At 45.7% G+C, this 24321-nt stretch overlaps 1 protein-coding gene and 1 long non-coding RNA gene across 3 annotated transcripts in view; one reads left to right on the forward strand and one right to left on the reverse strand.

Moving 5' to 3' along the window:
* Nucleotides 1-5863: 5863 nt before the first annotated feature.
* LOC116945928 (docking protein 6-like) overlaps nt 5864-24321 on the forward strand; it is a 54617-nt gene continuing 36159 nt past the window's right edge. The window contains exon 1 of the mRNA XM_032960617.2: nt 5864-6227. Within this exon, the coding sequence (XP_032816508.2) occupies nt 6144-6227 (84 nt within the window). The 5' untranslated portion in view covers nt 5864-6143. The remainder of the gene's footprint in view (nt 6228-24321) is intronic.
* LOC142929134 (uncharacterized) lies at nt 10868-21920 on the reverse strand. Of its 2 annotated transcripts, XR_012945302.1 has the most exons (4): nt 21233-21920; nt 18563-18676; nt 15651-15770; nt 10868-11409 (listed from the first exon to the last, which is right to left on the reverse strand). It is a non-coding gene; the product is annotated as an uncharacterized LOC142929134 (long non-coding RNA). The 2 variants fall into 2 exon arrangements; XR_012945301.1 differs by lacking the exon at nt 10868-11409 and having other exon boundaries at nt 15488-15770.

Below are 24321 nucleotides of genomic sequence, written 5' to 3' on the forward strand. Positions count from 1 at the left end.
ACGTCCCCGCCACTCAGTGGCGAATGTCGGTTGTTGTTGGTGGAGATGAAGGTTGAGTCGGAAGGAGGTACTGAGGGTTGGAGGTGGGAGGCGATGGCTTGAGGCCACAGCGAGTGGCCACGGCGCTGGAATTTTTCGAGGTTGGGCGCAGCGAGCCGGCGGGAGAGGGAGGCCTCTTGGCTTGGCTCGCACGTTTTTGGGTTTGCAGAGCCAGAGGATTCTCTTTCACGAGATCTGCCCTCGTGCATGCAGTAGGGCTGGCGCGACAATCAGTCGCACGCCGAGCGAAGCAACCAACCACCTCCCGTGTGTTGTATATTTGGAGTTTGCGCGTCTCTCTCTCCGGGTTTTTCCCGTCCACATTTAGAAACATGCGTTTCGAGTAATTTGGCAGCTATACATTTCCACGTGATGATATGTCGCTTCGTTGAGTTATCATTTGTGGCCAGGTCGCTTCTGAAAAAGAGCTATATAGCTCAGTGAGTCTTACCCTGGTAAAATAAAATAATTTTAGTTTTTATAGTGTCACCAAACGAGGCCCAATGCGTCCAAGCAGACACAGACACGCTCATGCCGCCCCTCCCCACCGCTGTTTGCTACCAAAAAAAAATCGGGATACGTTGATGTCATGAAATACAATCGGTTGTTCTACCTCTGTAAACTGTTATTTGCGTGTGAAGGCTTGCATCGTGTTAGCAATGAGCGTAGAGTTCTGGCTTGTAGATGCTTACGGTAGTATATATATATATTTTTAAATGCTGTCGTCAAATAACTTTGTTGGAAAGGCAGTGATAAATACAACTTGTGTTGTGGAGAAAATACATTGGATGTATTGCATAACAAAAATATATAATGTGTAGTACCATGGATTTAAAGAAACACATCAGTGTGCTGGATGTCGAGGAAACGTGTAAAATTGTATTTGGACATAGAATATATATATTTTTAAAATTCTTAACTTGAATTGTCAGAATTGTTTTTATTAAATATGAATTAAATTGCTTGCTTGTGCCTGAGGGGTAAAGGTTTTAGCGGTTGAAAATCCACCCAGCATAGTTTCATTTTATTTGAATCATCTTAAACCACAAGAAGAAGAAGACTGTTCTGCCGGTGGCATTTGATTAATTATTGCAAGGCAATTACATCAAAGTTTGTGATAGTAAGAAACTGGAATTCACAATCCCAGTTAGAGGCAATGGCCGAATGTACTCTTCTGCAGCCTTAGTCGGACCTCCAATCCACAAGTCGTTGATTTGATCCCCTTGCTGCGGCAGATTAAACATTGGGCAAGTTTCCTAAATCTACCCCCCCTCCCGTCAGCCCTTGTCCACCACAGTCAATCGGCAAGTCGTCTGTTATGGGTTAAAGTGCGGGTACCCCCGCCTCTCCTAAGTAGTCTGTCCAGCGTGGGAAAGAAATCCAAAATACCTTGCAGAGGGAATCTCTAGAGCTCTCTCAGTTGGAGGCCCCTTCCACCAGCAGTGGTGTGAGCAAGCAATTGCAATGCTGCACCTTTGGCTTTAACTTTCAAATAATGCACAAGCCAGGACAGGGACTTCAAGAGGGGGGTTGGCCTCCCTGAACATCTGCATACACGAATGACCCCATCAGTGGCAGAGGAAAGACAAAAAGAGTTTCACCGTCACGGTTCAATGTGTTGTCTGTGATTTCTTAAGTCACAGCTTCACAAACTATTACAAGCCCTTTCCCTGTGAGCAGAGCGGTCTGTAGCTGAGTTGCAGTCTGTGGCGCAATTCCTTTCAACAACGGCGCACAATTAAACACACGGGGGCTGCGTTTTAATCAAGAAAGTATGCGGCTTAATGGGTGCAACTCCGAGAAAAGCGATTTAATTAAGAATAAAGGGTCTCATTGTGAGGGATTAGCTTGCAGTTTAATGGAGTCCCACTTTGTATAGAGTTCTTCAAATACATTTTGGTAAACATCGCGAGAAAATGTAATTATGAAATGTACGCACGAACACATTAGCCAACAAATAAATGCATTTATTCATTAAGCACTGTGTGACATTTAAAAAAAAGAAGACGGCACTGTAAAAATAAAAAAACACATATATAATTGGACGGAAAATGTTGCTGTCATGACAAAATAAATCCTGGTAATGAATGCGTGGCCTCTTGCAATGACCCTAGAGGCTTGATGGAGCGTGCCGCACAGACCGCAGTGGAAACATCCCTCGAGTCGAGGTACGAATTCAACCGCCAAGCAACCGACCATGCAGCCTCCAACCGTGTCGCGAAAGCCGTCACTGCAATTTCGAGCTCATTCGGACGCAATTCGTGTTCACCTAGTTGTCCCATGGCGTAATCAGAAAGCTATTTAGTTTACTTGTCGACACGATCGGTGACGCTGACATTCGAGCGTAAGCGCGTATACAATAAGCCAAATTTTATACCTTCATTTTTTTTTTAAACAAGACTCGCTTGAATCAGCTACCTCTCATACCAAAGCTGTGTTTAAGTTAGAGAGGAGGTATTGTCTGTTTGTCGGCAAATATTTATACTGGGCCTGCTCTGTTAAACCACATAAATACACGTGTTTCCAAGGGGGTTCTGGTTTGTTTCAGGCAGCACTGCTTATTGTTTGAGTTGGGTTTCTTTGGCCGAGACTCAGCCCCACAGTTGGCATTTATGTGTAAAAAAAAAATTGCTGGACCTGCAATGCCGAGAAGCAAGCAGACGGGATACTCGTTTCAACTGCTTCTTTCATATAGAATGGCAAGCATGCTTTCTGATGTTGCGTGTGCCACAACGGCACAGCGTAGAAATGTGGGCTCGAACTGCTGAACCTGTGGCTTTGAAATGAACACATCACCCATCACTCGAGGTGTGCTGGGAAAACTCTGAGATCCCATAAGCTGTGCTTGCAGCTATGCCAGGAAGACACCGCGCTCCAGTGGCATGAGATGAGAATGCAAAGGACAGCTGAGCCTGCTGGCAAAAAAAAAGTATTTCCACTGCGCGTCAACTATAAATGTAATAAAGCGCAGTGTTTACTGCTGTATAGTGTGAGATCGTGAACTTGTGCAACCCATTCCTTCCCCTAACGTTTTGGCCTTGCTGCTTGCAGAAAATAGAACCCGCCTTCGAGCCAAGGTGCTGTCCTTGCTCATTGTAGCGCGGTATGAAGCTGCCTTGATTGTGGTAGTAATATCATCGATGCCAATTTAAACAAATAATCGGCGAATTTTATCCAAATTTTGCTATCGGTGTCACATAGTTGCATTTCAAGAGGCGAAGCAGCCATTCGCACCCCTTGCACAGTGGCGCAGCCCCTTGGTGTTTCGAAAACGGCCCGTGGAAGCAGACATCAGAGAGCTGCCTCTGAAATCCCTTTAAGTGACTTCTGATCCACAAAGGAGAGGGCAGCAATCTGTGCCGGCTTTTGATGCTGAGTCATCAACTGTGGTGCTCGGTGAAAGTGAGCGAGCTGCATTGGCTGCGCTTGCTAGTTCAGTCCTCGCATCGTTGGCGACGATGACTCTTTGATACCAGCTGTCGCATTAAGCAGGACCTTCAACAAAATAGCTTAATTTTTCGCTTACGTGTTAGTTCTCACATGTGCTGATAATGCTTAGCTGGTGGTATTGCAGTTGTCTTGGATGGGTGACTTCAGGTCTGTTCAGCTTCCCGCTTTTATTGCATACAAACTGCAATGGATCCCAGGACAATCGTAACGAATGCCTTAATCATTTGCCGTCATTGCCAAGTGCGGGCGCAGTTTGCGTGAAATCGCTGTGCTCCCGATTTCGCACAGAGAGCCTAATGGTGGTTTGGCCTATTTTAGGTTCTGACGATCCTGAAATGTGCAAATCGTTAAACTACACTGTTGTTGCGTGGGCCATTTGTGTCTTTTCCAAATTCTAAGAATTCCCACTGGAAGCTCAAAAACACATTCTTGTAAATTGACTGAATGGGCCTTGATGACGCCTTCCCTTAAGGGTAAAAGCGCAGCCCTACAATGTCTTGCTCATGCCACTGGTTGTTGGAAGTGCCTCCACTCGATGGAACCCTAAAGGGCATTCCTGTAAACATAAAAATACACGTTTCCATTGGTTGGTCTATTATTGAAATTATCAACTGTGTAACATGCAAATAATTAGTTTCACTTTTATTCCAATTGACAAGGAGTCTGTATTTTCTTAAATATAATCCTCTGAAGGTACACTGATCATGATTGGATTATTTGACTACATTTTTCAAAGTGGATAAAAACAATGAGCAAAAGGATCAATAACCTCTCGGGAATATTTAGCTATTTTTACTCTTGCCCCTTGGTAATAATACATCGATTATAAATTAAACATCACCAGCATTTTCTTAAATATATATTTGAGGGTGTTAAAATGGAAGCAGAAATGCACGTAAGTTTTAAGGGCAGTTTCCCACGGAGTTTTTAATTGCTTCCGCCTCAGAAAACAAAGTATATTTATTTTTACAATCATCATTATTCATCACCTTTATTCATAACGGGCCATTCACAACACAAGTCCCGCATGCGCAACCTTGAAACATCCTTTTTTTTTGCAACCAGTTGCAAAGGCACCAATTTGTGTACCGTATTGCAATTGTGCTGTCAAAAAATAAATAAAAAAAACCGCGCCGCCGCCGTATAATGCACACGTTTCCGCTAATTGCCTCGTAAATGATGCCGTAAATGATGCCGTAACAATTAACGGTGCCCGCGCGGCCCCAATGCTGCAGCCTCTTTGGCTCGCGCCACGGCAGAGATTCGTCCGTCCGTGCGTGACCCGATTTGAACCCTCACATCAAAACCACTCCTCCACCCCGATGATAATTCGCTGCAGGGACATTGTCATGTAAGTGCTCTTGCCTTTTTTTGGAGTGGCCCCGTCCCATTAGCTAAATTTCAGGCGTGGAATGCCCCGTGACCTTGTTTTCAAAGAGTAGGCTGCGAGGAAGTGTCACTGACGAGGCGCGTTGGTCACGAAATTTTGTTTTAACGGCGACTCGGATTTTTATTTATTTAATTTCGTCAGCGTGTCGAGGACACAGAGCCCTCTCTTGTAGAAATACAAATGCTCAAATTAGCTTGTAGGCATGCAAACTCGCTCTGGTTGTCACGCGAAGACAGGGAAACATGAAATAAATCACATAATGGCAGTGCGTGGCATGGTTGCGCGCAGAGTCAACGCCCCGCAATCATGAACACTTTGGTCATTATTTGCATGCCCCCCCCCCACTGCAACTCGGTAGAGGGACTGGAACCAAACACAGCTGTGTGTTTGTGTGTTTTCATTGCCTGCTTTCTTTCACACGTGGCGTAGCGACGGAGTGTTAATAGCGAGTCGCTGACAGATGCATTGCACAAACAGCGCTGGAGTGTTGCATTGTTATGGGGGGGTGTGGTTCAATTGTTTATAAAAGCCATTGTGTGTTGTTGTCTGTCTCTGAGCATCAAGGTCTTACACCCTCCACTATCCCTTTGTTTTGTGTGTGTCTCGATTGAGGAAAGGTCCCTATGGGTGATGGTTCTCTATTTCATATCTCCACAGTGGCTTTGGGCTTAAACATGAGCAACACCAGATACCGAGTGGAATGTACCAACAGTGCCGCAAGCCGAAGGGTTATTCGCGCGTGCACTTCCTTCAACGTTTCCATCACTCAAATTACCGACAGCTATACCGCATCTCGATTTATCTTCATTATTGCTTTACCGCAATGAAGTTCGAAGCTGTTTGTCCGTGTCAACTTTCCATCGCGGCGCTATACGCGATGATTTTGCGTCACTTTCCGTTTCCCCCCCTCCTCCTCCTCCCACATCCCTGCGCATTTATCCAGAGTGGTGCAGTCCGGCAAAGGGGAGGGCTTTTTCGGCTGTCAGTGCCATGTGCACGGGAGCCACGGGCAGAGAGAGAGAGAGGAGAGAGCGAGCGAGAGACGCGTGTGGGAGGAGCGGTGCGGAGTGGTGGTGCGGTGGGTGCCTGCGCGAGTCGGAGCGACAGAGAACGGCTTTTTTTGGTTGTTGCAGCGTTAACGCTGAGACAAGTTGCGGGGGGCGGGGGAGCGAAAGCAAAGATCGTCGTCTTCGTCGTCATCATCATCAGGCAGCGGCAGTGAAGCGACACGGAGGGGGAGTCGTGCGCTCAGCAAGCAGAGAGGATGGAGGGCGGATTGGTGGTGCCTGTGGATTTCAGCGACGTGGTGAAACAGGGCTATGTGAGGATGAGGAGCAGAAAGCTTGGGGTAAGTAAAGAAAAACCCGGCAACTTTGGCCCTGTTGCTATTATCTTGTCATGGTAGAAATATCTAGGTTATCTGGGATGATGTCATCTTAACTTGGTGGTTGAGCAATATTTAGAAAGTCAAATTGTCATTTTTTTGGGTGTAGGGGGGTTTGGCACGGCATACGCAACAAACGTCCTATTTGCGGGTTGTACGTGTTTAAGAATTGCCTTTGAATAAATAAATGGTGGATTTAAAAGCCAATAACCCCAGCATTATTAACATATCCGTTCTTTCTTTCATAGGACTGTGGCTGGATGTTAACATTGGCTTGTTTAGAAGTGAATTACTGTACATGCTGTATACCGCATATGTTTATAAAATTAATAATTGCATTGCTGTTGAGGTAAAACATTCATATGTTTTGTTTGCAGTTCGTAGTAATTGGTAGTAACAATTAAAATACACTTCATCCAGAAAAGCCTCACTGAACCTGTATCTGGATGTGTGGCAAATTATATTCACGAGCATTTAGCTTGTAGGAAAGTACCTGGAGAAATCGTACACACATCATCGGATAACACTGAAAGCTCTGCACAGATAGATTCCAGAATCCAATAACAACTTGGTGCGCGTGGGTTAAAATCTGGTTAAAGGTACTTCAAATGTCTTTGCCTTTAAGCTGGCAAGTGTTTAGCTCGGCTGTGGTACTGTATTGTCGTTTTGTTAAGTTCACTAACATTAAGATTGTGCGACAGATTTCTGAAAATCCAGACCCGAGTCATAACCCTTTTGATCCCTACTTGTGAGTGGATCCCAGTAATCCCAGATTAGCCCCCATAGCCACATTCGATACCACGAGCCATTAATGTAAGTAATAACTCAAATGATGATTTTTTTCTTTTTAGAATCTGCTCATATTATTGGTTCCTTCGATAAAGTCACGTAGATAGAAAACAAAAATTAAAAGCAAAATAACCTCGACGTTTAGATCACAACACAAGCGGTCTTTTTTTTCTCCTCCACCTGATGAAGACCGCTTGTGTTGCGATCGAAACGTCATGGGTTTTTTGCTTTTAATTTTGATTTTTGTTTTCAATCTCCGTGACTTTACCGAAAGAACCGAGAATATGAATTCCTGCAGTCACGAAAGTTTTAAGTCTAAATAGAATCTGCTCATTTACCGATGGTCGAATGGCATAATGATCGCGATGTTCAGATTGTGTCTGCCTGGCTGATGAGTTTCTTTGGACTATAAATAATAATAGACAACTCCGAATATTGAAGCCACCTTTTTGCAGAATTGATTTCTCTGCGAGGTATCTCGGCAGTGTGCGGGCACACGACCAAGGGTTTGTAATCGCATTTAAATTGACCGATGCAAATGCTGCTTTGCAGATGCAAGCAGCATATTCATAATGCGAACATTAAAACCAGCATTACACAGAGGGCAGTATCATGATAACAATGCACTGTTCAATAATCAAAAAGCATTAGAAGACAACACACAAAGCCAAATATAATACTACTCCCTGTTGCACAGATACTCACTACGAGGTTCTGAGAACAGCTTCTGTTAGCGAGCACCTGTTACAGCGTGTACAGCTTGTGACGGCACCTACCTTGTGCCTTACCGGCACTCCTGTTGACACAGTGCACCCACGTTAATCATTTAGGTCGAGTCGCCCGAGAAGGACTACAGATTCTGATTGACACAGATGCGCATGGATAGGGATTGAGCTTAGTGGCTGTATTTACACACACACATGCACACAGAGTACAGTATGAATTGGAATGGGCTGGCTGTGACCGATTAAAGATTTCTGACAAAATGAAATTTCCCTGCATCAATGTCCAGTGATTTAGACAGATTTCCAGAATTTAAAATACAGCACAGTTTTTTTGCATGCAATACAAGTGCTATATTACTGAACGGTAAACCATAGTACTCGAGATCAGTTAATTTTAATCAATCTGGCAACTTGGCCAAATATATATTTTTATTAATCGTGGTTATTGATCGGGGGCTAAGTGGTGCAGCTGTTGAGTTTGTGGCTCGCACGTGAAAGACCGTGACTTAAAATCCGAGACGTGGATCAAACTAAGCTGTTTTATCCCTCCAGAGTCAATCAAATGAGTGTCACTTTGCAGGTAAGACATCAGTTGTTTTTTCTCTGACCATAGGAATATGGAGTTCCCACCACTGGCTCAACAGGGCTCTAAACAAGAGATTATCTGCAGCTCATTATCTATGCTCATTTCAGATATGAAACCAATTTTTCGTTTTTTACGTCACCATGGTACTGTGGAATTCTGTAAGCGCACAAATGGCTGCCGACAGCTTTGTTGTAACATGCCCCAAATATACGACATGACTACACCGAACAAGGAACGGTGAATGAATGTGCATATTTTCCAAAATACAGCTTTACAATTTTAATAAACCTTCGCTCCCTTTTTAATACCCATGTATTTCAGGCTTTTTCCCCCCCCATAAGCGCAAAAGCTACCTTGTCACATTGCTTCTAAATTGCATGTTTGGAGGGGAAGAGAACGAGCTACCATGCCTTGGGTATGGAAGTCAAGGTTCTGACATTCTCACGGCCATAAAATGGGTGGCTACAGATGCACGTTTAGCGGCTAATGCACCTGGAGAGGTTTTTATGGCCCTTTGTGGGCTTTGGGACACAATTGGACTTTGTTTTTCTAGTTGAAGAAAAAGAAACACGATAAACCCTCACAACGATCAAGCAATCAAACTAAAGTAGTCCTCAACTTTACCGTGACACTTTTAGAGGGACCTCAACTTGTGCTAAAAAAAAAAAACAGTCACGGCACATTTTTCTCGGCATGATGTCCCACACGTTGTTCGCTCCACGCGCTGGGATATTCTCCAGAAACGTTGAACGCATTCAACCGGATAACACGTCTGAGAGCGAGAGAAGCTATGCAGTGCAACCGAAAAACAAACGACACGATACTATGGTACAAAATGAACCTAACATTTCATCGGATCAATTTGCACTTCAGGAGAGTGATGTTTGATGAGCGTGCGGCTGCGGCTGCATGTTCGGTGGGTCGCGTGGATCGTGGGCCCCCATCTGGACATTCTAAATCTCTCCGCTACGCGCGACAAAATCTGGATAGCGGAGACGCTGGATGGAGTCGGGTCTGGAGGCCGATGATGGCTGCGAGCCTCTCGTGTTACCCCGAGCCTTCGCCAATTAATGCAACGCCCAAGCAGAGAACACAAGCACTGTATGTGCGACCAGGAGACATCTTAAAGGCTGTGCAGTTTGTTCAGCTGCTTTGCTACGTTGCCGATTCTGGATTGTGGGTTTTTTTTTAAATGACTGCAGTTTATATTTATATACATGACTACAGTGCGAATTACAAAAGTGTGTTTGTTCTGCTCTGCATACCCTAGGTATACAGAGTGTGTCTGATATTGTACGCTCTGTATTATAGCGTACAGTGTATGTTGTTATATAGTGCATTTAAAATACAGTAAAATTCCTCTTATCTGCAACATTTATTATTCGCGACCCAATATATCTGTTTAAACGTCTGTTATTTACAGATGGAGTCTTACAATTCACTTTGTTAAAAGGGGTAAGATGAGTCAACTGGAAGTGGTCACTTTAATTCGTCGCATTATCCACGTTTTTATTTTTACAGATTATTAGGCGCGTGGACAATTTCTGAGATAATAGTTGGAATTGTTTTTTGGGCTTAACAGAATGGAAAGTCCCCTCATACACACCGTTGCTTCTCCACCATTGCGAATGCGTTTTGCTGTAAATACTTATGAACATTGTACAAATAAAGTGCAATGCTACATTGGCAGAAATTCACAAATCACACGAACTTATCACGTTCGTGTGACGAGCACTGCTCGAAGAAGGGGAAACACACACACATGGTTTTATTTTTGCCAATGGGCCCCCCCCCCCTTCGTGGCACAGAGAGGACACATGCCGATTAATATTGTATAACCTTTCTTTACATGGGAGGGTGTAAATGTTGTATACACGTACTCGTTGATGCGTGCCATATATACTCTGCCGTATAAAGCACAACGCTGCGTTTACTGCACGACATATAAACCAGCGTTACATGCCAAATCACGCGGGCCAAGTTGTTCTGAAAACCTAACTGTTCGCCACTTGCTCAATGCTACGACGAAGAAGAAAAAAAACACCCCACAATATTTCTTTGCGAGAACGGAGCGGATGTTTGCTTGCCAATTGCCCAATGCGCACCAGGGGCTGCCGGAGAATGGCTGGGGCCCTCTGTGTGGTCCCCATCAGCCTTTGCTTTAAGAGGCTCTGTTACCGTCGCCCGTTGCGCCGTCTTATTCGTGGCTTAGCGTGGCCGCCCGAGAAGGTTTTGTGCCACGTTGACGCGTGAACGCGCGCGCGCGTTACCCCCGCCGCTCACGCTACCAGTGTTTTGTCGCAAACCCTCTCCCGCTCTCCGCCGCTTTGGTCCGAGGATGAATTAACACCACGCGGCGCTTTATCTTTGCACATCATCATCATCATCCAGTGGCTTCCATCCTCTGGTGAATTCAAACGTGTGGGGCGGGGTGTTCGCAATTCACGAGCGCCTACCTGTTGATTGACTGACATAAAATAATAGACACCGATGCAGCCCCGAGCTCGCAGGGGGTGGCTTTATTTTTTTTACATTTGGATAACCTGTGTCATAATAATTGTTCATAATAAAGAGATGTATATACAGTAAACGGTAATGTACACTGCTTTGTCAACGCACTGTTGGATTAAGGTATCTCACCGTGCAGTGTCGATGCGGGTTGGGTAAGCGTGAGGCCACAGAGTGCATTACCATACATGCATTCTCAGATTAGCACAGTTGGCTACGTACGGTGCGAAAGAAGTTCTCCATACATATGTATGCAATAAGAGGCATGATGCATCAGGCATGCATATTTTACACAGACACAGTGCGTGCGGTGCTTACAATAATTTCTGTCACTTGGAAAAATGTGCCGTGATTTTGTATTATGCTACATTAATTCGTCATTTCAAAGTCGTTTTGGTTTGACTCGAATAATCCTTCAATCTTCCCTTCCAAATTGTGCACATACGCGCCTTTACAACGTGCATAAAGCCATTGCATTCTGTTCATCAACGTGTGGCTGTAAGCGCGGATTACAGGCAGCGGTCTTGCCAGTTTTCATCTGTAAAGAGAGGCAGAACTTTATATTGACCAACATGAGTAAGAAAATGAACTTGTTTAAGCAAGGTCCCTTGTGGCATCACCCGTCAGAACTGAGCCAATAAAATTAAGTTTTTCCCCACGTCCTGATTTTGCTAAGATTGCTTATTTTTGGAGTTGGCTATCCTAGGAAACGTTAAAGCCTTCCCGGGGTATTAACAGTCCCAGTTTTTGTCAGTTACGCAATAACACTCCACTCAAGACAATGGGATTCATGGTAGCACTCCCCTCTTGTGGCTCTCTGAGATATTCCTCTTCTGATGATGTCTCAGGGTTTTTTTTAGAGCTCAAACTAAAATGAGGTATACAGTGAGGGAAAAAAGTATTTGATCCCCTGCTGATTCTGTACGTTTGCCCACTGACAAAGAAATGATCAGTCTATAATTTTAATGGTAGGTTTATTTGAACAGTGAGAGACAGAATAACAACAAAAAAATCCAGAAAAACGCATGTCAAAAATGTTATAAATTGATTTGCATTTTAATGAGGGAAATAAGTATTTGACCCCTCTGCAAAACATGACGTAGTACCTGGTGGCAAAACCCTTGTTGGCAATCACAGAGGTCAGACGTTTCTTGTCGTTGGCCACCAGGTTTGCACACATCTCAGGAGGGATTTTGTCCCACTCCTCTTTGCAGATCTTCTCCAAGTCATTAAGGTTTCGAGGCTCACGTTTGGCAATTCGAACCTTCAGCTCCCTCCACAGATTTTCTATGGGATTAATGTCTGGAGACTGGCTAGGCCACTCCAGGACCTTAATGTGCTTCTTTTTGAGCCACTCCTTTGTTGCCTTGGCCGTGTGTTTTGGGTCATTGTCATGCTGGAATACCCATCCACGACCCATTTTCAATGCCCTGGCTGAGGGAAGGAGGTTCTCACACAAGATTTGACGGTACATAGCCCCGTCCATTGTCCCTTTGATGCGGTGAAGTTGTCCTGTCCCCTTAGCAGAAAAACACCCCCAAAGCATAATGTTTCCACCTCCATGTTTGACGGTGGGGATGGTGTTCTTGGGGTCATAGGCAGCATGCCAAAGAGCTCCATTTTGGTCTCATCTGACCACAACACTTTCACCCAGTTGTCCTAAGAATCATTCAGATGTTCATTGGCAAACTTCAGACGGGCATGTATATGTGCTTTCTTGAGCAGAGGGACCTTGCGGGCGCTGCAGGATTTCACTCCTTCACGGCATAGTGTGTTACCAATTATTTTCTTGGTGACTATGGTCCCATCTGCCTTGAGATCATTGACAAGATCCTCCCGTGTAGTTCTGAGCTGATTCCTCACCGTTCTCATGATCATTGCAACTCCACGAGGTGAGATCTGCATGGAGCCCCAGACCGAGGGAGATTGACATTTCTTTTGTGTTTCTTCCATTTGCGAATAATCGCACCAACTGTTGTCACCTTCTCACCAAGCTGCTTGGCAATGGTCTTGTAGCCCATTCCAGCCTTGTGTAGGTCGACAATCTTGTCCCTGACATCCTTGGAGAGCTCTTTGGAATTGGCCATGGTGGAGAGTTTGGAATCTGATTGATTGATTGCTTCTGTGGACAGGCGCCTTTTATACAGGTAACAAGCTGAGATTAGGAGCACTCCCTTTAAGAGTGTGTTCCTAATCTCAGCTCGTTACCTGTATAAAAGACACCTGGGAGCCAGAAATCTGTCTGATTGAGAGGGGGTCAAATACTTATTTCCCTCATTAAAATGCAAATCAATTTATAACATTTTTGATATGCGTTTTTCTGGATTTTTTGTTGTTATTCTCTCTCACTGTTCAAATAAACCTACCATTAAAATTATAGACTGATCATTTCTTTGTCAATGGGCAAACGTACAAAATCAGCAGGGGATCAAATACTTGTTTCCCTCACTGTACTTCCGCTGCCGTACGTCCTATCACGCCACTTCACTTTGGCACTCGGCACCGAAATGATCTGATCCCCCCCAAGCTAGTGACAAAGTGGGCAAAGACATCTAACGAACTGGCGTGCATTCGACAGCAGTGTCAGATTGCACAATGGGTTTTGTCTTTTGGCGAGGCTGCACATTGCTTCGTACCAGGAGCTGAGCCACAGGGGGGGCTGGGGGGGGGGCTTAGCCCCCCTAAAATTTGGGAAAGTCGGCTATCGGGATAACCGGATATCCGGCTGCTGCAAAATGCTGGCTGCCACCTTGTGCTGCCCTGCAGGCTGCTTGAGCGGCAGCCTTTCGGACTTATCGAACTTATTAGCCACGTCAGTGGCTCCGACCTATTAATAAACTCCGCGTTCAAATCCAATACAATTTGTTTTATACATTTGTGGCGCCCATTGGAAAACATAAACACTGGATATCTCAGAATATTGAAGTCAGCCCACCCCCCCAGTCAAAATCCTGGCTCCGCCCTGGCTTCGTACTGAACATTGGACATTGTGCCAGAAGGCTCGCACTGGAAGACGTTCGCTCATTGGGCTTCCGAGTGCATCAACATTCACGCCACAATTTGTTTTTCCGCCACACCTCCTTCGCAAGTCCCCCTTCCCTTTTTAAATGTGTGACAGGTCTTTTTGCTTGTTTAGAGTTGGTGTGTTGGTAGTAAGCGTGGCCCTGAATTTACCCCTATTTCTGAGATCTATGCAATTTGTTCACAACTCGTGTCCACGATTCTTCGTTGACAACAATTCTCGAGCTATGCAGAGTAAAGGAGACTCCTCTTATCTGCACTGTTATGGGGAATCAATGCCGTGGATCTTATTATCTTTGAGGTTATCCGTGACTGTACTCTTTATCCATGAGCCAAATAACCGAAGATAACCCCCGCGGATAATAGGATTCATTTTAATTTTCCCGTGGCAGTGATTCCTATCCGAGAAAAAATAAAGACTAAAGTATGAGGAAGCTGCTTTCACTGTGCATTATAATAAAAATCGTGGATAGGAAGAAATAGGACTGAAAGATATTCGGAGTTTTCCCGGACCCTTCAGCTGCCGTGTATAAGAGGATCTGCGGGGGTAATAAAGCTGTGGATAAGAGGAGTTCCGTGTCTATATATGGGGAGCGGTGGTGTAGCGGTTAGCGCGCTGCACATCGAACCTGGCGACCTTGGTTCGATTCCCGCTCACGGCCAACACTGGTGGCAATTACCTGAACCGGTCATGGACCTCCCCTAGGTCGACTCGGCCTCAAATGAATACCTGGTGCGGTGTGTAGTAAAAATCGCCACTAGGGAGACAAAGGCGGCCGGGCGTGGTGCTGGCCACCCACCCCCTCGTGTGTCGTGGCCGGCTTTCATAGGTACTCGCTAACAGCACTTGCCCCGACAGCCTGTTCAGGTTATACGGGGGATCTTTGTCTTTACACACACACACATATATAAAAACTTGGAGGCCTTTATTTTTAATACTTTCAAAGAAACCTTAATGTTAGGAAACGGCAAAATTTCAGGAAGTCGCTCGCAATCTGGGGCTGAGTTGTAATACTTTCCCGAGCGCTCCGCCAGCCCATTCGGTGCCTCCGCTGAGCCGGGAAAGATTTGACGAATACAACCAACGGCGTACAGTACGCAGCGTGCAAAATACATGACGGTGATTACGACGGTCATAATAACTACGTTGCCGTATTATGACCGTCAACCTTTCCATAATACCGAATTCTATCTTGTGACCGTGTTGGCCATTTGATGTCGCAGGGTATTTTGTTTTGTTTTTAACCGACTGTCGTGTCACTTCGTTTGTCCAACCCGCCAGGTCGCCCTGGGTTTCCAGCTCTGAAGAATGTCTCCCGATGCCCTAACAGGGCAGAGAGCTATGAGGCCCCCTGCATTGTTTTGAGTGGGGTTATTATTATTACACGACTTGACAAACACCGGGCATTTTAATGTGCTGCAATTTTTTTCCCAGTGTGGCTATTGCAAAGAGAGAGAGAGAGAAGGAAGAGAGGGGGCAGAGAGAGAGGGGGGGGGGGGCAGAGAGGGGGGTAGAGAGAGAGGGAAGGGGTAAGGAGAGCAGGAAAAAAGAAAAAAATATTTTGTTGGGTCTTTCATTTAAAGGGGGGGGGGGGGGTTACATAAAGCAAAGCATAAAAAAATGAAATGATGAACGGAGCAAAGTGCCGACGACACCGAGCATCTTCTTGTTTCCTCTGATCGTAAAAAAAAGAGAGAGATAGGACAATCCTGGGAAAACCAGGACGGGGGGGGGGGCACCCAATGCTCACTAATTACCAGCGGTGGGTCCCTCACCACCGCCGTTCCCCTTGCAAACCATCTCCTTGTGTGGCCACTTCTGATGGTCGTCACCTCCTGCCCTATAATGATCCCTTGATACACTACCGGGCGTCTGTGCTGTGGGAGGCAGACAGAGCAACATCAGATTAGGCGAGTCGGGCGTCAGACAAGAGACTGTGTGGCGTGCATGCCCCATTCATGCTTGATGCAATCATTGACCGTAAGGGTTTTTTCTGGTTTCCAGGCTGTTTTTTTTTTCTCCCTCCGAGACGTCAGATTGCCTCAGACGATAGCTTCCCAATGACAATAGGTATCTTGCACAGGGCAGAAAATGCTCACCCACAACTCAAAGATACCCCGTGTAGCCTTTTTACAGACTCTTAGGGCAGGGGCTGTTAGCGAGCACCTATGAAGTCCGGCACGGCACACGAGGTGGGTCACCACTCCCAAGTGGCGACGTTTACACACCGCACCAGGTACTCATTTGAGGCTGAGTCGACCTAGGGGAGGCCCAGGACCGGGTTCAGATAAGCATCACTGTTGTTGGCCGTGAGTGGGAATCGAACACAGGTTGCTGGGTTCGTAGCGCAGCGCGCTGCCCGCTGCACTACCACTCCACACTCACCCAATCACCCACACACACACATACAAAGACACACGCGCGCATAGCAAATACATTGCAAACACATGTTGGGCAAGGAAGTTAATACCAGTAAAGCGGCGCTTTGGAGGCAAGGCTTTGGGGTTCGCAAAGATTCATGAAACTACCCAACGTGATGGGAATTTAGGTGGGCAGAATATGGCAGTACAGCAAGTCGGTTCATGAACACATCTGTGCGGACATGTGAGTGTTATCCCATTATGTGTGTGTGTGTTTTTTCTCCGGGTACTCTGGTATGCTGCCACACGCCAATCCCTCGTAACAAATTAATTGAAACAAACAGCATTGTGGTATCATCTGTAAAAGGAATCTTGTGAGGGTTAGGTAAGTACAAATAAGGGACAGATTATGAGGGCAGTCACTCTTCAGAAAAATGAGCACTGACAAAGAAAATGGAACAAAGTTTGAAAAGTGTGCGATAACAATGGATAGATTATCTTTTTTTTGGAGGGGGGGTGGGGGGGGGGAGAAATTACATTGAGAGATGTAAACCAAGGGACAACACGGATCAGGTAACGAATGTAAACTATTGACCTTGTACCGACTGCTAAGGAAACTTGAGTAGGCTTTGGCAGGACACATCGCTAGAAGGGATGAAGGCCCGATAGACGACACCGGTGCTGGATTGGCAGCCCCCCACACCAAGAGAAAAGTACTCGTCCACTGTGGAGATGGAGCAGGGTGAAATGCGCTCGCGTATGCGAGGTGAGATGGATTGAGCATCGCAAGATCACGAGAGATGGTGGTGAAGCCAAGGTGGGGATTGGGGGGGGGGGCAAGCTCCATCCAGCAGTGGAGAGAACACGCCTGATGATGATGAAAAGGGCAACTTAGTGCATGTTTAGTCTGTGCAGATGCCAATCATTGCATGAGAGATATATGGCCTGTTAAGGAGGAACAATCTGATATGGATTTCATTAGGGGAGATAATGATCTGACGCAACACTGGGTTGAGTGGGGGTTTAAAACAAAGCAATTATGGAATCCATACTGTACATCATGTCTGCATTAACAAGAGAAGTCTATTTTAGTGCGCATGATGCATAATAGGTGTGAGCGTGTCTTGTTTTGGGTAAGCTTGATTTTCACTGTTGCGTGTGAGGATCGATACGCCGTGTACAGTAGTGAAATGACTTGTCTTCACGTGAGAACTGTACGGGTCTTAATTTCCGTATTTGTTTACGATCCACACTTTACGGAAATAATACTGTAAATATTAAGTGACAGTCGTTTGTCAATTCACCGCATTGCTGGTGAAGGCGTCCACAACACACTGCTTCCGTCATGGGGGTTGTTTGACCATACTTCACCTCGCTGGTTTGTCGGGGGGTTTTTGTGGAGAGATCCATTTAGATATCGCGCGTCGTTGGTGTTCGACATGGCCCAGAAATATAACACAAGTTCGCCGGGTTCATATCGCAGTGCGCTAACCACTGCGCCACCGCTCCCCTACAAGACTGCAGTATTTACATACGCGGTGCTGTAAATTACACGCTACTTATTTAACAAACATGCGCACGCATTTACGCGGACTACGATTAATATCCCCGCCATTGAGCTCTGACATTCCATAAAATCCTGCCTTGTGTAAATACCCACACGTATGTATATTGCAAGAATGTGTTAAGGCAAAGGAAAACTGCGTCACGTGTTCCTCTCTTTCAAACAAGCATTCATGCTGAATGGGGGTACCATATTTCTTAACCTTTGGACTTCCCAAACCCATAAAAGTCAGCTGAACCAACATGCGATAATTCATCAACGTGTCACAATGTACAACAGTTGTTAAGCCGCCCTTACTCTGCACCTCACCCCTGATCCCCCTCTTCACACGGGAACCAGCGGTGAGGTGTAAGCCATCCTCTCTCAGAATCTCTGCTGTCTGCAAATAGGTGCATTGTGTGCGCCGGGTGTGGCTCTTGCAGGCTAGCAAATCGCTCGGAATCAAGATCTTTATATTTCTACTGGAGGAATCCGATGAGCTATAAAGCTCTTTTTCACAGATGCCCAGTAAACTATAGTGGGGAGGTTTTTTGTTGTTGTTTATAAGATGTGAGTGTAAGCACACGTTGGACAGCTCAGTCTCGGCTTGCACCACACCACTGGCTGTCATTATTAGACGTGTGTGCGTCATGGATACTGCCATGGTGTGAAATGGTTAGCACACTGGGCTAGCAATCCAGAAGTTGCCGCTTCATTTATTCCAGCACGGCGGTTTTAGACAACGGTGGTGCAAGCTCAATCCTACCGTTTCTGCCCATCCAGCAGCAGCAGCAGCACCACCACCGTGTAAATGTGGACATCACAGTTGAGCGACATGTGGTGGGCTGGAGTGCGGGTGCGTCCAGTGCTTCCAAGAAATCTGCACAGAGGGGGAAGAGGAGGCAAAAAGCATTCTCCGAAGCGGCCTCTCATGGAGGCCCGTCCGTGAGCAGCGGCGTGAGAGAGGACTCGAATGGCTGCGTCTGTCTTGACATTTCACAAGGGTGGAAATTGGAGGCTGTGCAGGCAGATTATGGCAGCAGGTTTCTGCGGGGTTGGAGATGGCGGTACCTGAGGTTGGGAGCGAGATGGGAAGGCCTGGTACAAACAACGCCTTGTTTTTTTCCAAATCGCGTGCGGCGAAATACACGTTGTTTAGAAATTGTATGCAGTGCGGCGGGCAACTTGGTGAGTGTCTTGAATTGGATTGGCGTTGTGGCTCCTGGCTCAAGGGACCACAGTCTCCGTCTTTGAGTACTAATTTAGCGCTTCTAAGACGTGATGTTCAAGGCCAATATTATGGAGGTTACTGCTCTGTGTAATAGGTTTTTAAACGGGGCTCTTACTTGGTTACAGATAAAGGTCATCCCATCTGTCTAATGTCCAACGAGTTTATGAGCCGAGTACAGTCACTGATGATTCTGCGACTCTAATTCTTGTGAACAAATTAAGTTGGCCTTGAGCGAGACCATCACTTCATGAGCACAGAACATTTTTTCATTGAATCAGTAAAACAGGTGAGATTTATAGAGACACTCGGAGGAGTTCTGAATATATCTTTCTCGGCCAGTTCCCTCTATAAAGGTTGTGAAGAGGTCATACGTGGATGTTTTTTGTTCAGTATTTGACAACAGACATTGAAAGTGAGATACAGTGCAACACCAATATATCCAACTCGCTGGGGACTGAGTTATAGGTGGATGTGTGACCAGGTCAGATATGTGAACATCTATAGATAACAGATACCCCGTGCACAAATTCTACATTTTGTGTGAGCAGCTAATTGATCAGGTGGGATGTGTCACAGTGGAATTTGCGACTTAGGGGAGCGGGAGTGCACCGGCTCGTGTGCTGCGCTACGAACTCGGCGACCTGAGTTCGATTCCTGCTCAAGGCCAACAACAGTGACGATTGTTTGAAGTGGTCCTAAGCCTCCCCTAGGTCGACTCGGCTTCACATAAGTACCTGGTGCGGTGTGCAAACATCGATGCTGGGTAGACAAAGGCGGTCGATAGTGGTGCTGGCCACCCGCCCCCTCGTGTACCATTCCAGCCTTCATAGGTGCTCGCTAACAGCACTTGCCCCTAACAGTCTGTTAAAGGCTATACATGGGATCTTTGTCTTTGTGTGCGACTTTGCTCTGTAATAAAAAAAATAGTAACTAAATATAGAAATAGTTGTATACCTATATAGTATGTATCGAATATAGATGCTTCGTGTACATAGGTGTAAATTAAAACTCGCAATTTGTGGGTTGTAGGGGCAGTGTGTTCCGGAGAGAATCCTTTGAAAGCCGCGCGCAATCTGAATTTACAGGCATGCTGTGGCCTCCACTTTGAAAAGTATTTTTTCCTGAGGGTCGCGTGATGTCATTGAGATGGCGCCAGTCAGTGTCTGCCGATGATGTAAACGAGAGTAAATTATATGATAACGCGGCAGGGGTAGTCAGAACGTAATGCGATAAACGCCAGCTTGCTTTCAGCGCCACGGGCAAAAAAAGGGTTTTTTTTTGGTTGCCTCTTCTTTCTTTTTTGTTGGGACAAGCTCAAGAACGTCTCGTCCGGCAACATTTTAAAGACAGCCTGTGGTCTGCCTAACTCTACCCACGCCAGACTCATGTCTATTATTAAGAAGTCCCGGAGTCATTTTGCTTTGTTCGGGCTGCAAAGGATGCCGAGTGATATTCCGTGAAATGGCAAAAGCGGCGAGGCACTTATTAGCAGTGGCCCCATTGAGTGTCTCCCAGTGGCTGCTTTCACATCCGACAGGAACACGGCGACCCAAAATGCATCGCGTACACGGTGCAGATCTCTGTGCGTTCACTGACTTTGTTATACGCACTTACGGTCGTTTATAACGTGCATAATAAGACAGTTTCGGTACGATAGATTTTGTGTGCGTGCTAAATGTCGTAACGTTATGTGTGGAGATGCGTTCATGCCTGTTGTGCTTAAAATCTTTTTAGCACGCTGCTATATATCCAAAGGACGCGCAAAGGTCTGCCTTTCTCTGGACTCCTGCCGATGAAGCAAATTCGTTTTTAATTAAATGTTTTAACCTTAGCACACTTGCAGAAACCACAAGGCTGTTGTCAACAAAAAATGGTATTTTCTTTGATTGGAGAAACCTTGGGAATAAGATCACTGGGTACACAGACCAAATCCGGCCAGGTGGCACTAGCGGTTAGAGCATTTGACCTGCGAGTTCAAATCTTGGTTAGGGGTCATCTCGGCTAATCAGCGATCTGGGGGGGGGGGAGTGGGTTGGGCAATAAAATGAGCCACATTTGTAAAGATTCGGTAGTCGTCATCCTATGGAGGTGGTCAAGAGCACGACAGCCATTCGCTTGTTTGAACGGAGATTACAATACAGTGCAGTGTTTTACAATGCTTAATTGTTCAACGCAAAGTATTGGCGATTGTGTTTCTTCATTTACCGGGTGCGGTGACGCACACTTGTAATCCAGCACGCACACTTGTAATCCAGCACGCACAGCAGTAGTACGGGTTGGTGGACCATGTAGATATGTGAAACTCCCAAACCTGCTGGGCTAGGAAAGGGCAGTGCAACAACACATGGGTTCATGAATCCATCCGTACAGACCTTATAATAATTATTTCATTTTATATAGCGTCATTCATGCAATTGCATCCTACAATGCTGCAATCAAATTGTCCTGTTCCGTACACAGATAGTACAAAACAAAACTCCACTACTTAGAAAATAAAAAAATAAAAACGTAAATAACGAGAAAAAAATACTCGTAACAAGAAAAAATCATCGCAGAGAAAATAAATTAAAATAAATTAATCCGTTCGAATTCATACCCCGGACCACAATCCTTACCTCTAGAGCGGTATCCCCTCTCATGCGTGGGCTTTCTCACGCACACAACAATGCCCATGTGGTGTTGACCAAACACCCCAATACAAGGACCCCTCTTTAAAAACAAGACTTGGAACCCAACAAGTGTGTCCAGGATTAAAAAAAAATCCTTTTAACAAAATATGCTAAATAGATATGAGCGTGTGTACATTATTCAGCTAATGTAGTCGGTGCAACGTTAAACTCCTCGCACGTCACGTGACACCGCAGCATTAGAATGTGCATGTCGAAAAGGTATGGCGGTTGAAATCGGAGTGGTCGATAGGTGTCCTCATAAATGAGTAATGCTGCTGCTGCTGCTTGTGAGGAACACCCGGGGCGCGAGCGCTGTGTGCAACCTCACGATTGGCGTAATGGGAGCTCGGATAAGGCTGCTGCTGCTGCTGATGCTCAGTGCTGCTCACGGCTGACGAGGGCCCTAATGAGCATCTTTACTCCGGCACACTCGCAACCCCTGCCCACCACCACAACCCCTGCCCACCACCACAACCCCTGCCCACCACCACAACCCCTGCCCACCACCACAACCCCTGCCCACCACCACAACCCCTGCCCACCACCACAACCCCTGCCCACCACCACAACCCCTGCCCACCACCACAACCCCTGCCCACCACCACAACCCCTGCCCACCACCACAACCCCTGCCCACCACCACAACCCCTGCCCACCACCACATACCCCGTGTGTCCGTCTTTTCCGGTCGCGCCCTCCGACCACGTCTGACTCGGAATGTGAATCGGATTAGAAAGCGCTGTTAACATTTTTTGCTTGCCAATTGCTGACATACTGTGCATTATGAATCTTTTTTTTTACTGTAAGCTGATCAATATTTGCATGATAATTCTTCGATTACTGTAACCTTGTGAAGTGCTGTGATTATTACAAGGGACATCCTTGCTCTGCTATTTGGACTTCTTGGGAATGATAGACTAATCATGTTAAGGAAAAAAACTCTGTACTGATACGCAATATTTATATGTATATACAGTATGTTAAGGAGCTTCTTTAACCTGCAAAGTATAAGAGCTGTCTAGTGGGGTGGACAGCATTCATATTTTTGTTGCATGCAGGGAGGTAAGGTTTTTTTGTTGTTTTTTTATACCTTTACACGAGAATTGAGTGCAAATGGCAATTTACGATTGGGTTTTTCGTGCAGTCATTGGTCACTGGAGCCGAACCACGAAACTCTTCGTGTGAGAATCTTTTTTCTTAATGCTTACCCAAGAGAGCCGCCCCGGAGCTTGAACCCAGGATCTCAGCGGTGCTGGCTGAGTAAACTAAGTTCAGAATGGGCCTCTTGAGGCAACCAGACATCCCCAACGAGCGTATTTTAATTGACAGCAAATGCCGTAGAGCGTGTGCGTCCGTGCGTGCGTGTGTGTGTGCGTGTGGCTAACTAGGGCCGGAGTTCGTGTTCTTTCCACACGTATCATTAGACAACATTCGCGTACCGCGTAGAGGCTTGTGGGTGATTAATTGATAAACGCACAAGAGTGTGTCACCCCACGTAAAAATAAAACAGAGTGGGCCAGGTGGTTCAGAGGTCAGAGGGCTGTGCACCAGTACAGACAGCCACTCCCGAGTCAAGCAAGTTCTAACGTGTAGTGAGCTCATTGTATCAGCCCGGTTACCAATTACTGCACGAAAAAATAATAATCCCATTACATTTGACTTTTTCACTTATTTGACAAAATTTCAGCTTTGGGGAATTAAGACATTTAGTTGGACTGCCATATGGTGATCGTATCTCTCTAGCAGCACTTGTAATAAAGTGCACACCCTCACGTGAGGATAGGTCTGGTCACTTTCAGGGATCTCGCAAGTTGGTCCATGAAATCCCCTTCTGCGGACTGTCCTCTAACGCGTAACGTACACACTGCTCTGCAAGAGTTTCAAATGGATTTTTCGTCCCAAGGCAGACATGATGCCAGTAGCACAATTGGAATAACATTGGGGACAACGGCCAAGTGAAAATAAAAAATAATTTTAAAAAAATATTCACTCTATCAGACCTATGGGGCTTCTGTAACAATTCAAATTCTGGACAAGTTTCGACTTTAAGGTATCCACAGTCAGGCCTGCTAAGGAAATATTGCTATGTTGTCTAATGCTAAGTTTTTTCTTATAATTGGTTTCTCGAAGGCCTATAGGAGAATGAACGAAACATTATTTTAGTTTACACAGAGAGGAAACCCTTGTCTTTTAAAAGTATTCCTAATTATCATGCACTCTAATGGAAAACTGGCACGCATATACTGTTAATGGGGAGCATTCGGTATGGACAGCCAAGACTTGAGTGGTCTGTGAGAACCGTAGTTGAAACCCACTCCTTTTAGAATAGCATCTACCATTCTGCGTGGGTGTGTTTTGATTTATATACAGGTCTGGAAGGGAAATGTGGGGACAAACACCCCTGGCATTTGAAAAATGGTATATTCCATGTTCATTGTCCAACACCTTGTGGTGCACTGCAAGTGCAGTTTGAAGTAGCTGTAAGCCGGAACGGCTCATTAACGTTAACGAGGGGACGAGAGAGTGTGCAAGTGTAGGTTGTTATGAACAGGTCACTGACAGTCCTTGTGCAACAATAAAAGTATCTTAACAGTCGCCGTTTATTATTTTTTATTCATATTACAA

Source organism: Petromyzon marinus, chromosome 25 (genome assembly GCF_048934315.1).
Source record: "Petromyzon marinus isolate PM22_M1 ecotype Great Lakes invasive population chromosome 25, UKy_Petmar_22M1.pri1.0, whole genome shotgun sequence".
NCBI lineage: Eukaryota > Metazoa > Chordata > Hyperoartia > Petromyzontiformes > Petromyzontidae > Petromyzon > Petromyzon marinus.